Genomic DNA, 17,908 nt, shown 5'->3' with positions numbered 1-17,908 from the left:
AATATTAACATGTAGTTGTTGAACTTTAGCCTCATCTTTATGCATGTTTTCCTATGATGAGCTGAGAGGAAATAGGTATAAATAAAACAATAGATAATGAATGCTCAGTTACTTCTATCCTCTTAATGTTATTGGTATTAGAGTTGTTTTTACAATTATTTCTATATTTTCGTAATAAATAATATTTTTTTTATTTATAAAATAATTGTAATCATATATCATTTCCAATAATATGTAGATTATTTGACATATTTTAAATATAATATCTAAAATTTTCGTATTATGAACACATATTAAAACATAAATCATAGAGAAATGTCAGGCATAAAGGTAGCAAAATAAAAGTAAGAAATATTTATTAACCAAAATAACATACACTTATAAATTTATTGTATTGTAGAAATCTGAGACATTAAGGGTCTGTTTCATAATGTCCAAGTAAACTTGTAAATAAGTTATACAAATACGAATATGGCTTTTTTTATATACTAGTTTGTATATATATTTCATGGAACTGGATTGGCTGGTAGAGCTGAACTGGCTGAAGTGCGAACGGCCAGTCCACCAAGGCTTATAGGGAGACCGCTTGGCTCCATGAACTAGTATTGAGCTGAATGTTGAGAGTTTTGGAAAGAGTTGATTGAAGAGAATTAACTATTCAATATTAAAGTAACACTGCATGCACTGTTAACTGTTAAGCGTTAAGGATTATTTTATCTTCTTCATGAATTTATCAATGTCAATGCCTCCCAGAGCCTTAAGCTCCAGTGTTGTAAAACTTGTAAAAAAAAATCCCCGAATAATCTAACTAATTGTACCTAATTAATAAGTGGTGAACGGTGTTGGTCACACATACTGTAAACAGTGTTTAAAATACTTTATATTTAAGCCTTTCTTGTAGTGACTGTTTGTTTACCTAAATAAATTAAAAAAAAAGAGAGGAGTCGATTGAAGACAGGATGGACGGAAATTTCCAAATTGGGCAACTGCAGAGTAAATACACGAATTTGGGTGTAAATAAGCAAAAACGGATGATGAAAAGGGCCATACGGGGATTTATTTTAAGTAGAAGGTCTGATGTGTTCTTGAATAAATTTAATTTACAGTTAATTAACAGGGTGCAATTGATTGGTCAAAAATTGGTGAGCCTAAAAGGGTGAGGGATGTTTTGGAATGAATGGAAATATTAGGTAAAACTGCATTAAAATTTCTTAATACATATATCTAGTTTTGTGTTCAAAGATGCATATGGCAAAGGACAGAGGAAGGTGGAAAGGAATGGAGGAGGCTTTTACCCTCAGAGGGGCCACATAACAAAGATGGAAGAAACTTAATTGCAAGATTTGATTACAAACCGACAGACAGACAACGGGACAGGTGAAACTAAATAAAAGCTTGTATAAAAAGGATCTCTCCCAGACTGTCTTTGTAATATAAATTTCAAAATCTTTAAAAATATGAAATGAAATGAAAGAAATCAATAAGTAATATGACTACAATCAGTTGTTTTATTGAACAGATATTGATCTAACTGCCTTATCTAAATTAACATATGATAAACTATTAATGTTTATTCCGTATATTGATGGATTTCATGAACTGGACTAACATGTTTTTGAAGAATCCTCAAAAGTGTTTGGATAATTCCATAGAATAACTCACGCGGACCGGAGCTTCAGCCGCCTCGTTTTCTATGGAAATCACCGTGTGATCACCGATCCACCATCATCTTGTCGGAGACCTGGGCCCAGACCTGGCCCGGTCTGGCGCGAGTCATCCTTTTAAGTCAGGAAGAAGTTGATAACTCGAGATATAAAATGGAAGAAATTTGAACCTCATGTAATTCTATTTTAAATACAAATTTCTTCCATTTTATATCTCGAGTAAGCTGATAGCTGCTGATAAGCTGAGCTGATAAGCTTCTTCCCGCTGAGTGTTATTATTATGTAATTGTAGGCAAGCATTTAGCTGATGAGTTTTAGTGTGATAAATTATTTCTAATTTTAATGACACATCATTACTCGAACAAGAAACATTTAGAGAGATAGATAAAGTTTAAAAGATCTTTCATAAATATTGATTACACAAATGTATATTCTACATTATACATATTTTACATATAGTGAAAACAAAAATATTACTTTGCTAATCCGCGATAAAATAACGTGCTAGTCAAACAGTGCTAACCCATTATACTAACTTGCGTATTAACATATACATGCAATTAATGTTCCCACCCTCCAACCGCAAAAATAAATATAACCCACCATCAAAAGTACAAAACTCAATACGAAACACGTACTCGTAGAGAGGTGAAACACTAATTCCGCAAAGTAACCTGAGCCTGATTCTATTCATTACATGAAATTTTGATCAGTATAAACAAAAATGTCTTAGTAAAACAGTCTAACCTCTGAAATTTGACATGACTGATGTTTAAACTCTGCTTTCAAAAGACTGAGATACTTGATCATAGTTTGTTTGGCCAATTAGCTACCATCATAATCTGTTTTTATTTATTTATTACATACAAAGGCAGTTTAATCTTGCATATTTGGTAGTAAAAATGCAATTGAACTATCATTTCAGTATCCGGGATACAATAGAGGTTTACCCGTCTGATATTATCTCACTTATTATGACTCTGCTACACATTGTCCCGCAGGATCCTTCACCCTCAACGCGCTCTCCGGCAAGATCATGTTCCGCGACATCGTGTACGTGACCTACGACTACACGCTGCGCGTCCAGGACGGATACCTCATCTTCCGCTGGTGGCGCAGCTATGTGCCCAAGGATGTCAGCGAAGGTAAGCACTGAAAAGTTCCGATCGTGTACGTCACATACGACACGACTCAAGATGGCTATTCGTACCTCATCAGGCGGTGCCCAAGGACGTATGCACGAGCGAAGCACCAGCGAGGGTATGCACTGCAAGCATTTAGTTATGTAGCTAAACTTAAATGTTTGTTTTTTTTTCCAAATCTACCTGTGACCGCAATATGAAATGTATTTGAAATTATTTTATTTCATGAATACTGTTGCGGTTACTAGAAAATGTTGATTTATATTTTTTATTACAACAGAGGATATTTTGGATTTTCCCTTTGTATTATCCGATTTTAATATTGTGTTAAGGAAATAATTCTTTTTTTTAAGTCTTTTCTTTAAGGGTTTAGTATTATTGGGCTGCGACTAATCGCAGCCGAATAATAATCCAGCTAAATAATCAAGATGGAGGTACTTTCCCAGTTGGGCTCTCCTCTAGATCTGGAATGGCATCCGCTGTGCTGTGCCCTGCCACACAAGGCGAGATGACATTCACAGTGCCCATACCTCTCTTTTGGACGCAGTTTAAGGACATACCCGGGTCCGGGGCCTGTATGTAGTTTTCTCATAATTTTTCCTCCTTTCAGTAAGTAAGTTTGTGATCGGAAGTTAATGAATTAAGACTGAAATAGAAGTTACAAATGAATGATGAATGTGAATGAGGTTTCCAAAGTTGGAAGTTAATAAATTCCAAATGTCTCTTCCCAGACTTGTCCCACTCGGACACGCGCCTCTCCATAATGCTGAACGGGTTCGAGCTGCACGTGTACAACCGCTGCGAGCTGTACAGCGAGCTGGAGAAGACGTTCGGGCTGGAGCCGCTCGTGAAGCTGCAGCAGGACGAGGCGGGCCGCGAGCGCGCCATGAACCACGCCAACGAGAAGAGGAGGCGCGCGCAGGACACGGTGCGCTCCGAGGCCGCCATGGCGCGCACCTGGCGGGACCTCATCCCCGTCATTAAAGTAGACATCACCACCTCCCGCATCGTCTTCGGCAACCGTTTAGTGCCAACGACACTTTCTATCAGCGTCGAGGAATCACACCTAGTATACAGCACCAAACCGCCTGCGTCCAGCCTCGACCACCTCATGCATTTTGTGAAGGCAAAGGCGGAGAACTGCAAAGTTATGTTAGCCCCTAGTCCGAACTACACTGCCATGGTAGACGAACCGCCGAGATATATGGGAGAGGGTTTTGTCGTGATGAGTTCTAATTATATAGAGGTGTATTTTTATATGGACGAGCCGGGTTTAGTGCCGGAACAGCCCGTGCTGCTGCGGCTAGCCAACGGAGACGTTGTGGAATCGGCGCCACCGATTTGGGGAGTTGATATAAAATGTGGGAAAGGGACAGATTTCAGCTACGGGCCGTGGGCGGACAGGCAGAGGGATCACCTGTTCAAATTCTTCTTTCCACCCAATTATAAGAGTTTGGAAGTGACGCCGCAGCCGAAACCGGGAGATCTAAGACAAATGCAGTCCTTCGACATTAGGCTGTCGACGCTAAACGAGGCTACCATCGACATACTGTTCACAAAGAATAAAGAAACGAACGCCGTTCATATAAACATCGGCGCCGGCTCCTACCTGGAGGTGACCCTGCCTTGGATCGTGCTGCAAGACGGATACACGACGAAGATAACCGGCCAGTTGCTGCATCTCGAGGCCACCACCAGTCTGCAGTACAGAAGCTTGGCGGAAAGCGAAACGCTGGAGTATACGGTGAAGTGCCACTACCCTCTAGTGTGGAACCACCACCAGTGCTGGCAGCTCGGCCTCACCGGCTGCAAGGCCACCGCCCACCTCGTCTACACGCACATCGACTTCATCCAGGACCTCATCAACGACTGGTCCAACAAGTCCCGACCAGATATACTCCATTTCGTTCCTTACACGTGGAAGATCTCCCTACTGCTCAAGGAATGCGAGGTGGTTACCGTCAGCAATCAGTACAACTGGATAGACTGCAGCTCCACCAACCAGGAGAACAACCACGTGGCCTTCTGCGGCGACCTGCTGGACGTGTCGTTTGACCTGCCCTTCGTCGACTTCTTGCCCGATGTCATCCCACTGAAGATCTGGATCCAGGGCGAGGCTGTCGACATGAGCCTGTACCTGCCCGAGGTCAACACGTCCCGACCGCTGCTTCTGTCGCTGGACAAGAACATGAAGCTGGTCCCGTGCCGGCTAAAAGCGTCCAAATGGAGGAGAAAGTGCGTGAAATCCCAGGGCTGGGTGGAGTGCTGGTCGGTGCCGATCGTGGCGCTGAGCGTGCGCTACCACTACCACCCCGTGGCGCCGCTGGGCCCCGAGCCCCAGGCCGACATCACCACGCCGGAGAAGGAGGAGATCCTGCTGTCCCCCATGCGGATACCTCGCCTGAGGAAGCAGCCGCCCATCAACTGGCCCGTGGACGGCAACGCCTTCGACCGCTCCTCTCTGCCGCCCGACAAGGTCAGCGTCGAGCTCGAAGTGGGGCCATCTATCTTACTCGCATATGGAACTATTATTACAAGCTTCATGAACTTGCTGGAGAACATCTTCGGCGAGGACCAGACTTTCACTGACATGCAGAAGACGCCCAACTTGGAGACGTTTTTCTGGTCCAGCGAGAACACACCCAAGCCGGATCGGAATAGCTTCAACCAGCACGGAGACATATCCTTAGATAATACTAGTGATTCCAGTAAAGACGCCTTCGATCCGCGGCGGTATCGACCTTTGGATGTGACGGTTTCGATAATAATCCACGACATCCAGGCCCATTTAGTAAAGAATTGCAGCGAAAATGAACCTCCCTGCCCGGTTATACTGATTGAGAGGTTCGGCTTCGAAATGGACAAGAGCTTCAAGGAAACTAAGATGCAACTCCTTCTGAGCCCCTCAATCTTAGTCTCGGCGAATAACCTGTCGCGAACCAACCCAAACAACTCGGGAGCTTTATACCAGGGTCATCTGATGCTCTCGTCTTTCCAGTTACGGGGACATGGTTTCTTCAGTGACACGAATCGATCCGTCGAAGAAGACACCATAGAGTACGCGTGGATGATGGAACTCCAGCTCGGCCAGCTGACCGGTCGCTTGACGCTTCCGCAGCTCTACCAGATCGTGTCATCGCTCGAGACCTTTTTACTCCTCATCTGTGACAGTGAAAATGAACTAATTCCGCCTAACTCAACAAAACAGTGCCACCACATGAATAGCAACATTTGCCCGGAAACGGATGTGGCGCTGAAATACCGATGTCCGACCACTAACGAAATCAAATACAAAATGATCCGAGTCGCGATAGACTTGATAGACATTTACATCGCGGACACAAACACGACGCTTCAAACCTGGATTTCTCCAGTAAGACTAAGTTTGTGCAACTTGCACGGGGCTGGTTTCGGGAACGGGCTCACGGGTCTCTTGCCGAACATAAAGCTGGCCTTGTTCACGCAGACCAACATGCAGAGCAACTCGCACCACGCCTCCAACGGCAGCAGCAGCAGCCAGAACAAACTGCCTGAAAGCGAGAATTGGGTCGGCGTTGGGTCTGTATCTCTAGGACCAGTTTTACTTGAAGCTGCTTCATCGTTACCGCAAAGCCCAAGGAATCTGCATTTGGTGCAGCAGAAATTCTTGAAGCTTCACGACGAGAAAACTAAACGGCTCTGGTTCATATGGCCTAATGAAGGCAAAACCGCTCTGTGTGGCTGTATAGGTGGTTGTGCGTTCTTCGGTTCCAATAGGAACGGGGCGAACTTCTTAAAACCGAATCCTTCAGATCTTCAGGACGGCATCAACGTAGCGATGTTTAATATTATAGAAACGACGCCCGGCGAGTACGGCTACGGACAGAGCTTGCTGCACCCCGGCCAGCTCGTGTTCCACACGCCGCCCTACGACAGCCTCAACGTGTGCCTGCAGCCCTCCAACACCTCGACTCTCATCCCGTCGCCGCTGCCACAGAACCTTAACAAATCCCCACAGAGTACGGAACGCAGAAGTTTGACTCGACGGTTCTCATACACCAGTATGGGCAAAGGCAGCAGCAATGTACTAGTTTCGAGCACCAAAAGTGATGTGCCCTACGCCCGCCTGGTCGACTCCACAGTGCCCCTAGGCAGCACAAAGATCGACAGCGATTCCAAACTCCACAAGAGCATACTGAGTGTTCCTCAGATGGAAAGCAGCGTCTCAGATTCAAAGTTAGCTCTAAGCTGCACAGTGAAAGACGGTACCAACCTGAACAAGAAAGTGGCCGCGCATACGGACGTCGAATCGTTTGTGGTCCCAAAAGTGCCATCGCGAAGCGTCGCCGTGTCCGAGTCTCATTACTCCTTGAACTCACAACCGGCGCCGCACGAGGATGCTATTCCCCTGGAAGTGCAGAGAACCATGTCGATCACGAGTGAGAACCATTCGGAAGCCTTCTTCTCCGCGGACGAGGACATGTTCCCGAGCCGATCCTCGAGTCTCAAGCATTCCTTCGGCAGCCGACACAGCAACCCTAAAGACAAGAGCTCCTTTGGCATCAACGACATCACAAACGAAAAGTGGACGAACTCCATGCCGAGGTCGGAAGCCGTGGACGGTCCGGACACGATGAGTAACTTGAGCACGGGCGCTCAACCGGACTCCGAAAGTGGTTCCGTATCGTCCACCTCTTTCATCTCCGCCATTTCGTCGCAGGAAGACATGACGCTGGTGAACCTGCACATGCAGACCAACAAGCCCATCGTGGACTCTCCGCTCCTGATGGCCAGTTACATGCAAAACCTTCCACAGTACAAATGCTCGAACTGGGGCACTTGCTCCCTCCCGAGCGGAACCGATGTCTTCACATTACCTTTGTTCAAACGTGCGGACGATGGCTCATTGATATACGTGGGCCAGAAATATTTGCCCAAGTTCGAGCCGTTTGGGAAGAATCATATTATGAAGCTAGTCTCCAAGAAAGAGGGTCACACGAGCCAAACTCAGCACGGACCTTTTTCAAACTTAACTCCACACTTTAATAACCAAATCAAGGCTCATCCATACCCTCAAGGTTGGTGGGACTTGCAGCAAAACATGGACAACCAAGAGAACAAGGAGCAGAGTACTTCTTTAACGGCGACCACTACCAGTGATAGTAAAAGTGGTCTATCCGTTAAACTGCGAGGAGAGATCGACATCATGCTCACTCCTCTAGTCCTCGAGAGCACTCAGAGATTCGTCGAATCCCTCACTCCGGTTCTGGCGAACATACATCCTATAACCGTTATAAACCATCTTCGGTTACTTTGCATCTCATCAGTGCAGAGTGCAAACATCTTGAAACAGAAGCAGTACGCCTCTAACTGGCTTCCATACATGCAATCTCGAAACCAGTCTAACATAGCCATGGACAAGGACGACAAATGTAAATTGGCAACTATACCGCACTCAAACGTCTACGAAGAGACAATTTGTGACCAACTTCAAGCCACAGTCACGGTCCCGAAAGTTAACGTAATCTTTATTCAGTCTTCAGTGGTCGAAGACATGATTTCATTCTCAGCCTTAGATAACATCCAGGACTTGACGTGCGTGTCTCTCTTCGGCGTGTCCGTAGAAAACATCACAGCTAAATACGTCAGCTCGAAGAAGACGTTAGAATCTGTGCAGTTGTACTATAGACCAACTTTAAGGGCATTGGGAAGTAAGAAGAGTTTTGGAATAATGAAGGGTCTGGGTGGAAGGGCGTTGATTTCCGCGCAGGGCAGCGGCAGGAAGAGGGGTCCGGAGAGAGGAGACCCCGTGTACATCGAGACTTCGCAGCAACAGTGCGAAGACACTACCATCACGCTCAATGTTGGTGAGTCACATTTTACAAGCTTTTATTTCTTTTCTTCTTTCGGGGTATTATGTGTTCGGGCGTCAATAAAAGATTTTCTGGGTTGAAGTCCTACAAATTCAGTCTTTTTTTATTTCATATTTCGCTGCTAAAATGTGTCGTTGTATGGTTCTTATAAAGTGGTAAATTGTAGGCAAAGTGCACGGACAACTGAGACGCCTCCGCAACGACCCGTCCCAGCTGAAGGACGCGACCGTCACCGGCATCCCGTGCCAGCACTCCAAGGTCGCCTTCCGGTTCGTCAAGCCGGACTGCGGCGCCCCGGCGTGCGAGGCCGCTGTGAGTTCACTGTTACGAGCACATTGGTGTTAGTGGCCAGTTGCTTGCACAGTCTATTCATTCCGGGTACATGAACCCCAGCACACAAATTGCTTAACGTAATTTAGCAGAGAACTATGAAACGTTTTCGTTTTTTTCGTGCCCCTCTTTGTCACATCGCACACAGTCGATTTTGTCAACCTAGTTAGCACAGAAATCTACGCCATGGATATTTTTATCTTTGGTTCCTAGTTAGTTGTTTAACCCCTGCTGAGTGCTAGTAAAACGTCTTATGGATCCCAAGTTTTCTGTCATCTGTCAGCAGATTAGACTGTAGTTTCGCTTCTTATTTCAGTGTTGCCAGAACGGTGGAACAGACGCGCAGAAGGAAAATACCATCGGCTACATCATGTTCGAGTGCGGCCTCGAGGGCATCACCATCAAGGTATTTATGTGACTAACGGCAAAACGTCGCTACACATACATTTTGTAAGGCCTAATCGGTGTTTCCAACCCTTACCCGTACTCTGTGAGGTGAGTGAGACCAATCACGAAATCACTAATACTAATACATAACTATTGATAATAAAAAAGTCCACTTCGCTATATGCTAAAAAAATCAATTTTATGCCAAAAATGCCTTAAGTACATCATTTTGGAAAACAGCTGATACTTACTCTTCAAACTGCTGAATCGATTTCTATCAAACATGACTAAGAACCATTGCAAGGAAACTAGTTTTCCCGTAAAAAAAAAACGTTCCATCCACTGGAGAGCTACGATGCCACAGACAGACAGAATTTGCGTCAAACTTATAATACCCCTCTTTTTGCGTTGGGGGTTAACTAAATAACTGTTCCATAAAAATGTTTGAGGTGTACCTAATTGTCCAGAAAATAATAAAACGGCCACTTTTTTCGAAATAATTGGGTCGTTCTAATAAATAGTAATAGTCGTTCAATATGACCTACATAGTCACCTCGCTCAGAATGGTTAAACAACCTGTAGATGTAGTATACCTAAAACCTATAAGAATAAATGAATTTTAATTGTGAAATTTTAGGTATCCCAACACGCCCAAACCCACAAACCAGATGAGAAACCTAAACCCGAACCAGAGAGTTGCCGGGAATCCGTCAAATCCGCAGAGGAACTCAAGCCAGACAAAGAGAAGACTAAACCTAGGTCGTCCGGCATCGAGGACCTGTTCAGGAAGCGGGAGTCGAGCTCCAAGCCCAGCACTCCCAACTTGAGCAGCTCGCAGCCCGCGCCCCCGCCGCTGCCAGGTATGTGATGTGTAACGGAAGGTGTATTTTAATGGTACTCGTTCAAATGTTATCGGACAGTGAGGAAGTTCGAGACTCGATATGCTATCGATCTATTTTGCGCTAGTGTCAGCAAACCTAACACTAGTACAAAATAGATAGTAGTTACGACGTACAAAACGTTGTGCTCACAGTCTTCTTACAAAACCTGTGTTTGTTTATTTATTTATTACTGGAAAACACCGCGAGTCCAGCGCGCCCGAACTGTAGGATACTTACCACTGACACTAGATGTTCTGAGCGAGTCTCAACTAAATGTTTGTTTTATCGCTCAATCTCTATTTCAGAACCGTCCACACCCGGCCCGGAGGAGCCCTCCACCGACAGCCAGACCGCAGTGGTGCCGCTGAAGGACAACGGCAACTCCTCGTCCTGCGCCGTCGACCTCAAGCTGGTGTGGTTCAACTTCGCCGCGCCTCCGAGAACACCCATCACCAAGAAGATCGACTACACCAGGTCAGTACTAGAGCCAGCCTCGGCTATGGAACAGGAGAGACAGTCGTCGACCTCAAGCTGGCACAACGGAGACGGCCAACAACGGCACGACTGCAGTGGCACTGAAGGAAGGGCAATTCGTCATCGTGTGCCATCGGCTTCGCTCAGCTTTGTAACACATAATATCAAGTTTCATCCACGCGCTTTGAACATTGGACTAACCGTTTTGTACTGTTGAGTTCATAATTATGTATGCATTTGCATTTCGCATAATCCATTGCAATAAGGTCGCCAAGACGAGCCAAGTGAAGGGCAAGGGCACTACCTACCTTTTCTGCAACCGCTTCGTCGTTTTTTTGAACCCTCATAATTTGGGTTTGGATTATACCAGATAAATAAAATTCTCGGGGTATGATGTCAGTAGTAGACCTATTAAGCACAAAAAGTTTCAGTTGCATAGCTCTTATACTTTCGATTTTATTATTGATAACTAAAAAACCTCGATTTCTTCACTGAGTCACTTCTGAAGTCCTAGAAAACTGAAATTTGGTATGTTAGCTAGTATAAGTACATAAACATCAAAAAACGCTGCAAATTGTGTTAAAAGTATGAAAATCGGTACGATTGATCTTTAAGCTTTAATTAGAATCAATTTGACCCGTAGAACAAAAAAAAATTTAATCATTGGAGAGGAGTTATGACGTCATATTTTTTGTATGGGGAAAGAACATTTGTTTAGAAACCTGTCGTGTGTGGTGTTAAATGAATACATTTCAGTTACTTTTTGCAGTTAGAATAGATATAATCTAATATCTTCATTTCTAAACCCCAAGAAAGCATTATTAACTAACACAAACGGGACTTAATCGCGTATTAAGTTTTAAATTTACCTCCGACGTTTCGAGGACGGCGTTGTCCCCGTGGTCTCAGAGAAGAATGTGTAAAAATCGTGAAAGTTTAAATCAGTGTTTCCCAAGAAAGCAATTTTGGAAATATTAACAATAAGTATTTTTTTTAAATATCATTATTACGATGTGTGATCTATCTGTTAAATATTAATAAAAAAAAACATAAAATGATTATTAGGTAAGTAAGAATGACCCGCTTCTCTGCCAACGTGGTGTGGTGTGTATGTGAGAGTTAACTGAAAAAAACTTAACTTTTACGCCGCAAAAATGAAAATATGTTCAAAATTGCATTCTTGGGGTTAGATATGAAGATATTAGTTATTATTTTAGGTATAGTTTACAAAAACATCTGAACAGTATTGTATTTGGAGGAGCCCAAACTTGGGATGATTAGAAAATTATTTGTATTATAATTTATAAAAGAGACTGGTATGTGATGACGAGATATATTTTTAGAATCGGGTTAAAAAGCCCTTTCATTTGACTCCACACCAGTAGCGGCGCGTAAAAATTCTGGCTAGGCAACTCGGAACAAAAAAACACCTTAACATTATGTACTTTTTGTTCAGGATAAAAGTGAGGCGTGCGCTAGGTGTGTCCTTGGGCGCGACCTTTTGCAGTTAGTGTATAACCACCTTTGCCATACTATTATACACACAACATACAAAATATCACTGGTTTAGTAACTTTATATATAAATTTGTGCACACAAGTAAGTAAAATCACATAAAAACATTTAAAACTAATAATAACAACAAGCCTTGGTAACAACCGGGACGGGAGTCTTCACAAACACACAAATTCTAAAACCTATTACTACAAACCTACAAACAGTACTTTCTTTGAAGAAACGTTCTTTATCAAATTATTAAACTTGAGAATACATAAGATTCTTGGATTTTTCTATTAAAATTGTAAAGGTTTTTACAAAAATTGTTATCAATGATAGCAAAATACTGTACAATTTTACCCATTTATTCAATTCAATGTTTATGTATGGCAATATTAAGCATTCACGCGGCAAACGCCACTCGATTCAAAATTGTGAACCATTACACTCCAATATAAATCTTACCCGTTTGTATTTAAGGTTTAAATTCAAATGAAGCAGTATGTTAATAATAACTGACGTTATCGCGGCCGTGTACAGAGGGCCTACCGCGTACCCCGAAGTTCGCAAATTGCGAGCATCTTTCTGTTTCACCCTAATTACGCCATTGGAGTAAAAGAGAAAGTAGCCCGCAATCTGCGTACTACGGTGTTCGCGGTAGGCCCCTCAGTGCTCGCGGACTTTATTAATATGTGCGTGCATTTTTCCAATATAAACCTTATGCTATTACGTTTAAGGTTTTTATTCAAATGAATAACCCGATACAAGACCGAGTTGCTTTGAAGCTCATTCGCGTGGACTCTCTATAGCAAACTTTATGAGCGTGTGCGTGAGTTTTCGTATCTGTGTAGTGGCGCATGAATGAATAGTCAAGCTTAGCTTCACTTCGCGCGCCTGCTATGATTAGTGCTTTAGTAAATCGTGTTATCAATTCCAAGGTAATGTAATACGTAGTGTTTTCATTATGGATATATTTTTAATTTTAATGATGATATATAAGTTTGGTTTATGTAACAATAAATTTTAGGCAAGCCGGTAGGAATCGAGTTGTATGGACCCGCCGCCCCTGCTCCACACACAATAGGTTTCTTTCTGAACAACATTTTCAGAAACAAAACAAACATGTGCGAATAGGAAATTCGCCACTCGTTCCAAGTTTCCTGTTTTTTCCACTCGCATCGTATCGAAATGAGAAACAAGGGCTAATAAACCTTGAGCTCGTTTCAGACTAGACTGGAACCTCCTAAGCACGGCATCGCCGGCCATCAACGCGTGGATGAACCCGTGCAACCGGCTCGGCATCCGCGTCGTGGCGCTGTACCGGGCGCACGCGCGGCGCCTCACCGCCACCGCCGCCAGCCTCATGGCCGCGGCCCTGGACCTGGCGCCGCACCACACCCTGCCCAAGGTATGCCTCCTCCATCCGCGGCGTGGCGCTGTACCGGGCGCACGCGCGGCGCCTCACCGCCACCGCCGCCAGCCTCATGGCCGCGGCCCTGGACCTGGCGCCGCACCACACCCTGCCCAAGGTATGCCTCCTCCATCCGCGGCGTGGCGCTGTACCGGGCGCACGCGCGGCGCCTCACCGCCACCGCCGCCAGCCTCATGGCCGCGGCCCTGGACCTGGCGCCGCACCACACCCTGCCCAAGGTATGCCTCCTCCATCCGCGGCGTGGCGCTGTACCGGGCGCACGCGCGGCGCCTCACCGCCACCGCCGCCAGCCTCATGGCCGCGGCCCTGGACCTGGCGCCGCACCACACCCTGCCCAAGGTATGCCTCCTCCATCCGCGGCGTGGCGCTGTACCGGGCGCACGCGCGGCGCCTCACCGCCACCGCCGCCAGCCTCATGGCCGCGGCCCTGGACCTGGCGCCGCACCACACCCTGCCCAAGGTAGGCCTCCGCCATCCGCGGCGTGGCGCTGTACCGGGCGCACGCGCGGCGCCTCACCGCCACCGCCGCCAGCCTCATGGCCGCGGCCCTGGACCTGGCGCCGCACCACACCCTGCCCAAGGTATGCCTCCTCCATCCGCGGCGTGGCGCTGTACCGGGCGCACGCGCGGCGCCTCACCGCCACCGCCGCCAGCCTCATGGCCGCGGCCCTGGACCTGGCGCCGCACCACACCCTGCCCAAGGTATGCCTCCTCCATCCGCGGCGTGGCGCTGTACCGGGCGCACGCGCGGCGCCTCACCGCCACCGCCGCCAGCCTCATGGCCGCGGCCCTGGACCTGGCGCCGCACCACACCCTGCCCAAGGTATGCCTCCTCCATCCGCGGCGTGGCGCTGTACCGGGCGCACGCGCGGCGCCTCACCGCCACCGCCGCCAGCCTCATGGCCGCGGCCCTGGACCTGGCGCCGCACCACACCCTGCCCAAGGTATGCCTCCTCCATCCGCGGCGTGGCGCTGTACCGGGCGCACGCGCGGCGCCTCACCGCCACCGCCGCCAGCCTCATGGCCGCGGCCCTGGACCTGGCGCCGCACCACACCCTGCCCAAGGTATGCCTCCTCCATCCGCGGCGTGGCGCTGTACCGGGCGCACGCGCGGCGCCTCACCGCCACCGCCGCCAGCCTCATGGCCGCGGCCCTGGACCTGGCGCCGCACCACACCCTGCCCAAGGTATGCCTCCTCCATCCGCGGCGTGGCGCTGTACCGGGCGCACGCGCGGCGCCTCACCGCCACCGCCGCCAGCCTCATGGCCGCGGCCCTGGACCTGGCGCCGCACCACACCCTGCCCAAGGTATGCCTCCTCCATCCGCGGCGTGGCGCTGTACCGGGCGCACGCGCGGCGCCTCACCGCCACCGCCGCCAGCCTCATGGCCGCGGCCCTGGACCTGGCGCCGCACCACACCCTGCCCAAGGTATGCCTCCTCCATCCGCGGCGTGGCGCTGTACCGGGCGCACGCGCGGCGCCTCACCGCCACCGCCGCCAGCCTCATGGCCGCGGCCCTGGACCTGGCGCCGCACCACACCCTGCCCAAGGTATGCCTCCTCCATCCGCGGCGTGGCGCTGTACCGGGCGCACGCGCGGCGCCTCACCGCCACCGCCGCCAGCCTCATGGCCGCGGCCCTGGACCTGGCGCCGCACCACACCCTGCCCAAGGTATGCCTCCTCCATCCGCGGCGTGGCGCTGTACCGGGCGCACGCGCGGCGCCTCACCGCCACCGCCGCCAGCCTCATGGCCGCGGCCCTGGACCTGGCGCCGCACCACACCCTGCCCAAGGTATGCCTCCTCCATCCGCGGCGTGGCGCTGTACCGGGCGCACGCGCGGCGCCTCACCGCCACCGCCGCCAGCCTCATGGCCGCGGCCCTGGACCTGGCGCCGCACCACACCCTGCCCAAGGTATGCCTCCTCCATCCGCGGCGTGGCGCTGTACCGGGCGCACGCGCGGCGCCTCACCGCCACCGCCGCCAGCCTCATGGCCGCGGCCCTGGACCTGGCGCCGCACCACACCCTGCCCAAGGTATGCCTCCTCCATCCGCGGCGTGGCGCTGTACCGGGCGCACGCGCGGCGCCTCACCGCCACCGCCGCCAGCCTCATGGCCGCGGCCCTGGACCTGGCGCCGCACCACACCCTGCCCAAGGTATGCCTCCTCCATCCGCGGCGTGGCGCTGTACCGGGCGCACGCGCGGCGCCTCACCGCCACCGCCGCCAGCCTCATGGCCGCGGCCCTGGACCTGGCGCCGCACCACACCCTGCCCAAGGTATGCCTCCTCCATCCGCGGCGTGGCGCTGTACCGGGCGCACGCGCGGCGCCTCACCGCCACCGCCGCCAGCCTCATGGCCGCGGCCCTGGACCTGGCGCCGCACCACACCCTGCCCAAGGTATGCCTCCTCCATCCGCGGCGTGGCGCTGTACCGGGCGCACGCGCGGCGCCTCACCGCCACCGCCGCCAGCCTCATGGCCGCGGCCCTGGACCTGGCGCCGCACCACACCCTGCCCAAGGTATGCCTCCTCCATCCGCGGCGTGGCGCTGTACCGGGCGCACGCGCGGCGCCTCACCGCCACCGCCGCCAGCCTCATGGCCGCGGCCCTGGACCTGGCGCCGCACCACACCCTGCCCAAGGTATGCCTCCTCCATCCGCGGCGTGGCGCTGTACCGGGCGCACGCGCGGCGCCTCACCGCCACCGCCGCCAGCCTCATGGCCGCGGCCCTGGACCTGGCGCCGCACCACACCCTGCCCAAGGTATGCCTCCTCCATCCGCGGCGTGGCGCTGTACCGGGCGCACGCGCGGCGCCTCACCGCCACCGCCGCCAGCCTCATGGCCGCGGCCCTGGACCTGGCGCCGCACCACACCCTGCCCAAGGTATGCCTCCTCCATCCGCGGCGTGGCGCTGTACCGGGCGCACGCGCGGCGCCTCACCGCCACCGCCGCCAGCCTCATGGCCGCGGCCCTGGACCTGGCGCCGCACCACACCCTGCCCAAGGTATGCCTCCTCCATCCGCGGCGTGGCGCTGTACCGGGCGCACGCGCGGCGCCTCACCGCCACCGCCGCCAGCCTCATGGCCGCGGCCCTGGACCTGGCGCCGCACCACACCCTGCCCAAGGTATGCCTCCTCCATCCGCGGCGTGGCGCTGTACCGGGCGCACGCGCGGCGCCTCACCGCCACCGCCGCCAGCCTCATGGCCGCGGCCCTGGACCTGGCGCCGCACCACACCCTGCCCAAGGTATGCCTCCTCCATCCGCGGCGTGGCGCTGTACCGGGCGCACGCGCGGCGCCTCACCGCCACCGCCGCCAGCCTCATGGCCGCGGCCCTGGACCTGGCGCCGCACCACACCCTGCCCAAGGGATGCCTCCTCCATCCGCGGCGTGGCGCTGTACCGGGCGCACGCTCGGCGCCTCACCGCCACCGCCGCCAGCCTCATGGCCGCGGCCCTGGACCTGGCGCCGCACCACACCCTGCCCAAGGTATGCCTCCTCCATCCGCGGCGTGGCGCTTGTACCGGGCGCACGCGCGGCGCCTCACCGCCCACCGCCGCCAGCCTCATGGCCGCGGCCCTGGACCTGGCGCCGCACCACACCCTGCCCAAGGTATGCCTCCTCCATCCGCGGCGTGGAGCTGTACCGGGCGCACGCGCGGCGCCTCACCGCCACCGACGCCAGCCTCATGGCCGCGCTGGACCTGGCGCCGCACCACACCCTGCCCAAGGTATGCCTCCTTCCATCCGCGGCGTGGCGCTGTACCGGGCGCACGCGCCGGCGCCTCACCGCCACCGCCGCCAGCATCATGGCCGCGGCCCTGGACCTGGCGCCGCACCACACCCTGCCCAAGGTATGCCTCCTCCATCCGCGGCGTGGCGCTGTACCGGGCGCACGCGCGGCGCCTCACCGCCACCGCCGCCAGCCTCATGGCCGCGGCCCTGGACCTGGCGCCGCACCACACCCTGCCCAAGGTATGCCTCCTCCATCCGCGGCGTGGCGCTGTACCGGGCGCACGCGCGGCGCCTCACCGCCACCGCCGCCAGCCTCATGGCCGCGGCCCTGGACCTGGCGCCGCACCACACCCTGCCCAAGGTATGCCTCCTCCATCCGCGGCGTGGCGCTGTACCGGGCGCACGCGCGGCGCCTCACCGCCACCGCCGCCAGCCTCATGGCCGCGGCCCTGGACCTGGCGCCGCACCACACCCTGCCCAAGGTATGCCTCCTCCATCCGCGGCGTGGCGCTGTACCGG

General features: G+C 51.7%; 1 protein-coding gene across 1 annotated transcript in view; it reads left to right on the top strand.

Moving 5' to 3' along the window:
- LOC133518252 (bridge-like lipid transfer protein family member 1) overlaps positions 1-17,908 on the top strand; it is a 101,927-nt gene that overhangs the window by 1,691 nt on the left and 82,328 nt on the right. The window contains 7 exon segments of the mRNA XM_061851884.1: positions 2,666-2,809; positions 3,538-8,652; positions 8,825-8,970; positions 9,305-9,394; positions 10,013-10,235; positions 10,562-10,730; positions 13,455-13,635. Of these exon segments, the coding sequence (XP_061707868.1) occupies positions 2,666-2,809; positions 3,538-8,652; positions 8,825-8,970; positions 9,305-9,394; positions 10,013-10,235; positions 10,562-10,730; positions 13,455-13,635 (6,068 nt within the window).

Source organism: Cydia pomonella, chromosome 5 (assembly GCF_033807575.1).
Source record: "Cydia pomonella isolate Wapato2018A chromosome 5, ilCydPomo1, whole genome shotgun sequence".
Classification (NCBI taxonomy): Eukaryota; Metazoa; Arthropoda; class Insecta; order Lepidoptera; family Tortricidae; genus Cydia; species Cydia pomonella.
This window is presented reverse-complemented; position numbering and strand designations above follow the sequence as displayed.